General features: G+C 39.3%; 1 protein-coding gene across 1 annotated transcript in view; it reads left to right on the forward strand.

Annotated features, from left to right (window-relative positions):
• The window catches only part of LOC124266425 (ufm1-specific protease 1-like), a 51,205-nt gene extending 43,002 nt beyond the window's left edge, over nucleotides 1–8,203 (forward strand). The window contains exons 4-6 of the mRNA XM_046701234.1: nucleotides 6,789–6,891; nucleotides 7,201–7,272; nucleotides 8,036–8,203. Coding sequence (XP_046557190.1) covers nucleotides 6,789–6,891; nucleotides 7,201–7,272; nucleotides 8,036–8,181 — 321 coding nt within the window. The 3' untranslated portion in view covers nucleotides 8,182–8,203. The remainder of the gene's footprint in view (nucleotides 1–6,788; nucleotides 6,892–7,200; nucleotides 7,273–8,035) is intronic.
• Nucleotides 8,204–9,699: the final 1,496 nt, after the last annotated feature.

Consider the following 9,699-nt stretch of genomic DNA (forward strand, 5'->3'; position numbering starts at 1 on the left):
TTGTCAACCCCTAGCATCTGCTAGTGCTAGCATGTGAGAAAGCAAGCACAGTGCAAATACTAGTAGTCTACATAGGTGTTAAATAGTGGACTTAGCCAGGCAATTGTACTTGAAAATATCTTCTTACTCTTGTTTCTTGATGTTACCATGAGTTGATGTTCCACTGAGCAACCCTAGCATTTGCTAGTGCTAGTTTGTATAAAACAAGCGCAAAACAAATTCTAGGTTTCCTCAGAAGTGGGATGACACGGTAGCAGGGTCAAGTGAGGGACCCCTTTCTTCAAGTCGATCGTCTTCCAGGTCATGCTGTTGGTCCCATGAAACCCCCTAGCATTTGCTAGTGCTAACAGTTGCGGACGCAAGCACAAAAGCAATACTAGTGGGTTCCAAGTGATAAGTAGTTTTTAAAGTCGTGGAGGGATTTGATGAGAATAGGTTGCAAGTCCCCAATGAACCTCAAGCATTTGCTAGTGCTAGCAGTTTAACAAGCAAGCACAGTGCAAATACTAGTAGCTCAGAGGAAACCAGGATGATTTAGTAAGCTTACCATGTATAAGTGCTGTCATTGGTGATCGTCCTTGTCAACCCCTAGCATCTGCTAGTGCTAGCATGTGAGAAAGCAAGCACAGTGCAAATACTAGTAGTCTACATAGGTGTTAAATAGTGGACTTAGCCAGGCAATTGTACTTGAAAATATCTTCTTACTCTTGTTTCTTGATGTTACCATGAGTTGATGTTCCACTGAGCAACCCTAGCATTTGCTAGTGCTAGTTTGTATAAAACAAGCGCAAAACAAATTCTAGGTTTCCTCAGAAGTGGGATGACACGGTAGCAGGGTCAAGTGAGGGACCCCTTTCTTCAAGTCGATCGTCTTCCAGGTCATGCTGTTGGTCCCATGAAACCCCTAGCATTTGCTAGTGCTAACAGTTGCGGACGCAAGCACAAAAGCAATACTAGTGGGTTCCAAGTGATAAGTAGTTTTTAAAGTCGTGGAGGGATTTGATGAGAATAGGTTGCAAGTCCCCAATGAACCTCAAGCATTTGCTAGTGCTAGCAGTTTAACAAGCAAGCACAGTGCAAATACTAGTAGCTCAGAGGAAACCAGGATGATTTGGTAAGCTTACCATTTATAAGTGCTGTCATTGGTGATCGTCCTTGTCAACCCCTAGCATCTGCTAGTGCTAGCATGTGAGAAAGCAAGCACAGTGCAAATACTAGTAGTCTACATAGGTGTTAAATAGTGGACTTGGCCAGTCAGTTGTACTTGAAAATATCTTCTTACTCTTGTTTCTTGATGTTACCATGAGAGGGATTGCACGGTGGCAGGGTCAAGTGAGGAACCCCCTTTCTTCAAGTCTATCCTCTTTCCGAGTCTTGATTTTTTTTGTCACATGAAAACCCACATATTACTTGGAAAATCTTGTGTATATATATGTCACCACAAAGACATATGCTTTTTTCTGAAGTTTTTTTTGTGGTTCTAAACTGGTTGTTGAGTCTATACTGGTGAGAGTGTTACATCGTCACACAAGTTAAAGATATCCCTTACAAGAATCAGAACAGAGTATACTGCATATATATGGTGCGTTGAGAAACTGCTCATTGACGCTACACTCTCTGATATTTAGTACGGGGGAAACTACACAAACCAAGTCAGTAAAATCATTAACTGCTGAGATGGGGGATAACAACCTTATTCAACAGTCATGTGATTGTAAAGATGTGGGATGTCGCTGTCCTTCCTTCTCCAGATGTCGTAATTGTCCTTATGTACATTGAGAATACCGGGAGGTAGAGCAGTTATTTTAAGATATTGTTTGTAAAGCAGTTAGTCAGCCATAACGGTAAATAGTTGGATTAATTGTGTAATTAACTAGATTAACAGTCTCCTTACAGCTAGCTTGCCAATCAGTGTCTTGTTCAGGACAGCTCGTTAATTAGGGAGTTGTCGGTTATCTCGTTAGTGCCACAGCAGTGCAAACAGGACCACAACAACAATGAACTCTCATGTGATCAGGAAAATAAACTTAGGATAATTTAAAAAGGTATGACTATGCCTATTTAGTTTATCACATTCGAAAAATAATTGCTTAGTATTTTCTTTTGAAATATACACAGATTTTTTACCATTAAAATAAAACTATTGACACTTTGAAACAGTACAGCCTAGTTGGAGACGGGCCTGAAGATACCAATATTGTTATACATAGAAGACATTTATGTTTGAATTACCATGGCATAATATATATATGATGCTTATGCATACAGTGCTATTAGTAAGAAGCATATATAATTATTCCTAAGTGTCGGATTGGTTTCGATGATTTGTTCATCTAAATGTTTTACATTCTTACACCCCTTCTTTAACATATATATTTTCCCGTATGAAATATTGTTAATTTCATGAAAATCTGTCTTTCTGAACACCTTGTATCCCTCATTTTTAGTGGTCCGCTTATAGAATTTTCACAGCTTTTGCACCTTTTACTCAAAATGGAGTCGGTATTGTAGCCAAGACTGGTTATTCCTTTGCATAAAAATTTTGTAATTTTAATTTTTCACGTTAAGTACACAGTGCATCAGTAATAGTATTTCAAGTTTGCTAATGGAGCGTTACATGTGAAAGGAATACGTGATCAGTTTGATTGACAGTCATACTATAATAAAGTAGTTCTCGTCCACAAAGCCGTGTTCCTCAAAATAAAGATGTTGACATGCATAAATTCTTGCCGTTAAGTGTATCACTTCTAATTGCAGTTCAAAGACTTCATAAAGTACCATCCGTTCAAATAAATGTATACTGGTTTATTATGCATATTTTGTTTTTATTTATTTAGTGCATAATATTTCGTATGCCTTTTTTTAAATTGTAAGTTAACAGTGGTAGGTCCAAGGAGCATTTTATTAATAAAAAAACTGTGATTCTATATTATATTAATTCTGGATGCAAACATATCTTTGGATATAAAGAAAAACGAAATGATGTATTAAACCTGATTATCATCGCAACAAAATACTATATATATGCAAAGAGATGTTCTAATTCGCATCCGCAGTTTGTTGGATTAAAGCATTACCTACACACCCTCTATGTACTGCCTTTTGCACTGTAACTATGGTAAATTCTTCACCTTTTGGTCATCTTGCCATAACCTCTTCACATAAATTACAATATCAATGTATTCTTCTAGCCGACGGATTATCAACCACTCGTGTTCATACTTTGTATATTTATGTACCAAAAATGCAACAATTATGTACCCATCAAAAGAAATAAAATGTTAAAAAAATATATAAAATGTTATCTCTTACCCGATGAACTTGTAGCTTGACTACGGGATAATGTACACCTGTAGTTTACCTGTGTTACTGTGGAATGTGGTGACATGACCCCTCACTGCTTACTTTTATACCAAAAGACCATCGCAATCAATGTCACTTTTAAAAAAACAATAAAATTAAATTCAGTTAATTTTCTTAGCTGTCTAATTGACGTTTTGTTCTGCTTCATTAGGTTCAGCCATCTCATTACTTATCTCGTTAATTAGTGGCCAAAACTGTTTATTGTAAACTCTCAGGTGATGTATCCGCGTGTTGTTACAGTCAATGTTGTTTTTGTTGTCAATTTTGTAAGGTTGTCATTAGTCAGCTTGTGGTACAGATTGACAGAGCAGTGACCAGGATTACAGGAAGACAGATCCCCACGACAGATTATCGTCGCTACTGTTTTGTCTCCAGTGTAACCTAACTGCTGTTAGCCACGATTCTGGCACGCTCTGGGATTAAGGTGTTTGTTGTGTGTTAATTCCCAATAACAATTGACACCAATGTGTTTGCAGATGTGGTTGAGATTTAGTTTTGCTCGTTAGCATCAATGTCTGTGACTAATTTACTTGAGCCTACTGTTCAATATTAATGTCAATATTTTCCTGTCTCGCAGCTGACTTCAAAGTGTAATTTGTCTGTCTAGTTTCGTCGTTCACTGATTTCAGACAGCAGACATATTGTTAACGGTGAGAGAAAATATGTTTTAAACTTTGCATTCTATTCACTAAATTTCTTGCAAACTAAGTATGAATAGCTTTCGGCCAAGGAAGCCGTGACAATTTACACTAAGTCTTGTTAGATGTGTACACTTTTTGTGGAAGCCGTGGTGGCTGAGTGGGTTAGATCGCTGACTAGGTGCCTTGGTCTGTGAGTGTGGGTTCGACTCGACCACTAAAAGTACTAGAATCTGTACTACTGAGGAAGTCTAATCCCAAGTATAAAATATGTTACATTTATTTAGATGGTCAATTGATTGAGGGGAATAAGCTGTCCAACTGAAAGCGTCTTTCCCATTAACATTTATACAACCAGGTTAATGGTTTCCCATGGCAGTATTGATTACCAGACTGTCACAGTAGGGAGTGAGTGAGTTTAGTTTTTAGCTGTATTCCAGCAATATCACGACGGGGGACACCAGAAATGGGCTTCACAAATTGTACCCATGTAAGGAATCGAACCTGGGTCTTCGGCGTGATTCGACTCATATATGTAAACGTTTCTTATATAACACATTTTAATCAATATACTGTTTTTTTCTCCTTTTCAAAACCATTACACTTAAAGGTAAAATATATTTCACCTGGTGCTGCTGTTGCTGCTGCAGAATCTCAGCGATGGCAAGGTCAATCTATCCATGGTCCAGTTTCCATTGGTAGATTGTGGTTCGATATTCGGAAGATTACATTTGGAAAAGACACTGTAAATCTTGTCCAAAGGATTATCAGATGTACCCTCAGATAATTGATAATGATTGGCTTTAGAACTTGCTAGGACTTCACCAAGACTGATCTTCTAATATGGTCTCTGTTTGAGTTACTATCTAAGGAGTTCAAAAAGTATTTGTTTTATAAGATAATATATTTAGTCCATATGATTATATGCTCGACTTCAGAGTTCCAGCTGTTCCTGTTATTGTTATTTGGAAGACTTGTTTAGGAAATAAAGGATAACCACAGACCGATTACCTTCACTTACAACTGATTAAATTTGTTTGGCCAGAGTGAAATTAATCCGTTTGGATGTCTTAAGACTTGAAGGTTCTCATGCAAGGTCCCCTTAAATAAAAAACAGAATTTGTAGTTCTTTATCCCGTTGCAATTTTGAGGAATTTCAAATTGTGCCCTTTTCCTACACTCGACATAGTCTAATTACACTACATGTCTACTGATTTAAGTTGTCCAACTAACCCTTCAAAACTTATCATCTGAGTGTGGCATGTTCTAAAAATATATGTATGTTTGACTAATACATGTGTGTAGTTTACTTCCGTGTATAACACTTCGCAAACCGGTATATTGTGATTCAGTCAAAATATACCCCAGTATATTGTGCATTACGTAAGAGGGGGATTGGATGGTTATAGTGTGGCCTCATTGTGTAACTCATGCTCCAAAGACATGGATCGTTCCTTATGTATACGAAAGCTTTTTTCCAGCTCAGACCGGATTTGTTACTAAATTTTACTGTGTCTACTCGGGACGCGATATGAAACAAATGTTATAAAGCGAATTAACGCCATGAGGTAGTTTAGTGCTTTAAGATTGAGCTCTTCACGCCAAAGAACCGGGTTCGATTCCGGGAATGGGCAGAATGTGTGAAATTATTTCTGGTTTCTCCCGCCGTGATATTGTTAAAGGCAGTGTGAAGTCTCACTAACTGTAAGAAAAATGTTTGAGACAGTTCTAACATTGAAAACTCTCTTTATCACTGAACCGTGGCTGTATGACATTCGCTATATCGGTGTTACCGACAGTGATGTCTCCAGGTGGTATTGCTGGCTACGATGTTTCTGTACGTTGTTACTGGCAGGGACGTGCCTGGGTGTCGTGCCAGTTGATAACTGTCAATGTTGTCACAGTTTCTGCTGATGTTGTGACAGACGTCAGCGTTGTTTCAGCGACGGCAGTAACGAGACAGGTTGTTGTCTACATTGTCCCTACTGAGCTCTGGGTGACGATGAGACACCTCGTTGGCACTTGGATAAAGATGTAGCTTGATTACTGAATCTGTGACCACATATGGTAATCTGATTTGTCGGTGAGGTTTGTGTTGTTTTGACCATGTCAATTTATCCTTCAAGCAAATGTTTTTTACTTTATTTCAAAGACGAATTGTGAATATTGTCACATTTTTGGGATGACCAACAAGAGACAGCTGAATTGCAGAGCCCCGTTGCACGGAGCGATCTTAGCGCTAGGACTATCGTAACTCCCATTCATTACCATAGATTTGCGGTAGTCGTTGAGCTGAAGTCGGGTTGTAACCCTACAGATTCAGGTCAGTCAGAGAGACCCGCCTGTACAAAAATGGGACATTTAAATGTAACCAGTAAAATGTAACGGTAAAGGCAAGATATGGTACATTCTTTCAGTTTCCAGAGAAAAGATGTTAAAATATGGTTGTCTATGTAATATAGTTATTATGATCATTCGTAAAGCGTGATGCTAGAATATGGGCAGTCATAACACGACTTAATGCAAGATGATTACCTGATTAATAGCGGATTTTTATCGGATAAGCTGATTACAGGCTAGGGTTAGGGTTGGGCCTGTCTGATTTACTGTCGGATAAGTACCTGATGTATTAGCCGAAATGTTGTGTTGTCTTATTTATTATCTGATGTTTCATCAAATGTATTATCTGATGTATTATCTGATGTTTCATCAGATTTATTATCCGATGTTATGAGATTTATTGTCTTCTTAGTACCCCTGATGAATGACCTGATGTGTTGTCTGCAGGTCCCATGCCGTGTTGTCCACGTGACCAGCGGAGCCCAGCTGCCCGATGTCATGGATCAGATCTTCTCCCACTTCCGTGATGTCGGCGCTCCAGTTATGATGGGTGAGAACAAGGCTTGTATGGATACAAAAAGACCAGAGTACCGAATCTCCGACTTTGGCTTACATCAACCCGTGATAATTGTGCTCCAGACTATTAATCGTATGAACACGCAAGCGTAAACTAATGGCTAGTCATTAATAGCTCTTGGGTAGGCTGCTAAGCCTTTGTGTCTTACCGGAGGCACAACTAAGTGTGTATCTATCATACCTGACCACATCGGGATGGAGAAATACTTCATGAGGTTTATGCACTACCACTTACTGTTATGGATTCATTTCTTGATGAGTACACTGTTTCTCTGGGCTATAGGCGGGGACTCTGATGCTTCCTCGAAGGGCATTGTTGGAGCATGTCGAGATCCACCCAGTTTGCTCGTAGTGGTAAGTACATAACCATCTTCAAACCTTTTAAATTAGTAGAAATTTGCAGGATCCCAGCTGCAGTGGAGCTGGTGTCTATCTCTACCTATTGTTGCAGGATTCCGACGCCTGTTACGCTAGTGTCTATTGCTACCTATTGTCTGTTACCAGATCCCATCTTCTATGGTCACTTCTACCTATTGTCTGTTACCAGATCCCATCTTCTATGGTCACTTCTACCTATTGTCTGTTACCAGATCCCATCTTCTATGGTCACTTCTACCTATTGTCTGTTACCAGATCCCATCTTCTATGGTCACTTCTACCTATTGTCTGTTACCAGATCCCATCTTCTATGGTCACTTCTACCTATTGTCTGTTACCAGATCCCATCTTCTATGGTCACTTCTACCTATTGTCTGTTACCAGATCCCATCTTCTATGGTCACTTCTACCTATTGTCTGTTACCAGATCCCATCTCTATGGTCACTTCTACCTATTGTCTGTTACCAGATCCCATCTTCTATGGTCACTTCTACCTATTGTCTGTTACCAGATCCCATCTTCTATGGTCACTTCTACCTATTGTCTGTTACCAGATCCCATCTTCTATGGTCACTTCTACCTATTGTCTGTTACCAGATCCCATCTTCTATGGTCACTTCTACCTATTGTCTGTTACCAGATCCCATCTTCTATGGTCACTTCTACCTATTGTCTGTTACCAGATCCCATCTTCTATGGTCACTTCTACCTATTGTCTGTCACTTCTACCTAGTCTGTTACCCCCATCTTCTATGGTGCTGGCACCACACAGACAACAGCTGCAGGAGAATAGCTGGGTCAAGGTGCTGTGTCACTGCTGGGCACTTCTGTCACTGGAAATCATTCTACAATCTGTGTATGCCAGTAAAGCGTGACAAGTCTTGACCAATAAATGAGGACGTTTTTATGTTTCTGAATTGCTACAGTCCCATAACATATTCACCAAGCTGTAAAGAGCATTCTTTCAAACTCAGAATTTTCCCAGCACAAAGTGGAAAAAGAAACACAACAATGATCCTGTTATAACAAGTTTATTCCAGTCAAATGGTGACTGCCTGAAATAGCTGCTGGCAGTTAACAGCCAAGCTTTCTAACCACTTGAGATTTCCCAGGTCTATATACATGTTCAGAGCCACCAACTTTACCATTCATGAATTAATGGCACAACTTTGGCACAGTTATATTCTACAAAGAGATAGAAGGGAACATGGCAGGTGATCTGACAGTGTTATAATAAACAGTCATGGCACAATTTGTAAATGATTTGACTATTACCGGTATAACTGAATTCATTGGAATTCATACTGAATTACTGTACCCTTGTATGACAAGCTCCAGGCCATTCACATTTAGCAAGATTCACTGTAGACTCTTGCTTGCTTGTCAAATATCGCCTTACATCACATCACATCACATCACATCAGAGAAAATACTGAATGGCCGTTAAATTATATTCACTCACTTATTCAAACATAACTACATTCCCATACAAACTTCTTGTTGGGTAATCGTTTCAATTTTTCTTCTGTCTTTTGATGAATGTTCGAACTGGCAAATGAACAACATATAAGTGCAGATGACTACTTGAGCAAACATAAGCCTGTTGACACATGGAACAACATCACTGACAACAGTTACATAAATGTCCCTAAGTTCGAACAGGTTTCCCTGTGCAAAATTTGTAAACAATATTGTCCAAACATCCAGCTACATGACGTGAAGACTCCAGAAACATGACATGGAGTAAGAGTGAAAACGTATGGACGTCAACTTCTGTAATATGAGGGACGTTTCGGAGTATATTCTTATAGTGAGCGAGTGAGTTGGGTTTTACGCCGCTTTTAGCAATATTCCAGCAATATCACAGCGGGGGACACCATAAATGGGCTTCACACATTGTGCCCATGTGGGGATTCGAACCCGGGTCGTCAGCGTGACGAGCCGACGCTTTAACCATTAGGCTACCCGCCCAATATATATATTCCTATAAGTTCATCTGAAACATCCTGTTGATGAAGGAGTAAGAATATACTCCAAAATGAGGACAAAGGAGTGAAAATATACTCCGAAACATTGTGTCCTTGACATCCATAAAGTTTCACTCTTCATGTGTATCACTGCTAAATGCCATTCAAAGACATGACATTGAGACTCCAGCCTGAACTGGAGACTCCTGGTTCCAAATACCATGTTTCCCTTGGCTCTGTAATGATATGTTGGTATGTGGTAATTCAACCACCTTGGATCAGTGAAGTTGCCATAAGTCCATAGCACATTTAACATGTAGTGTGTGAGTTAAGTTCTACACCGCACTCAGCAATATTCCAGCTATATGGCGGTGGTCATTTAACATGTAACATCACCTACGTACCATAACGCATGTATAAAGAAATCATGAACAAA

Source organism: Haliotis rubra, unplaced genomic scaffold (genome assembly GCF_003918875.1).
Source record: "Haliotis rubra isolate DU_JTF1 unplaced genomic scaffold, ASM391887v1 Scf1256, whole genome shotgun sequence".
NCBI classification, from domain to species: domain Eukaryota; kingdom Metazoa; phylum Mollusca; class Gastropoda; order Lepetellida; family Haliotidae; genus Haliotis; species Haliotis rubra.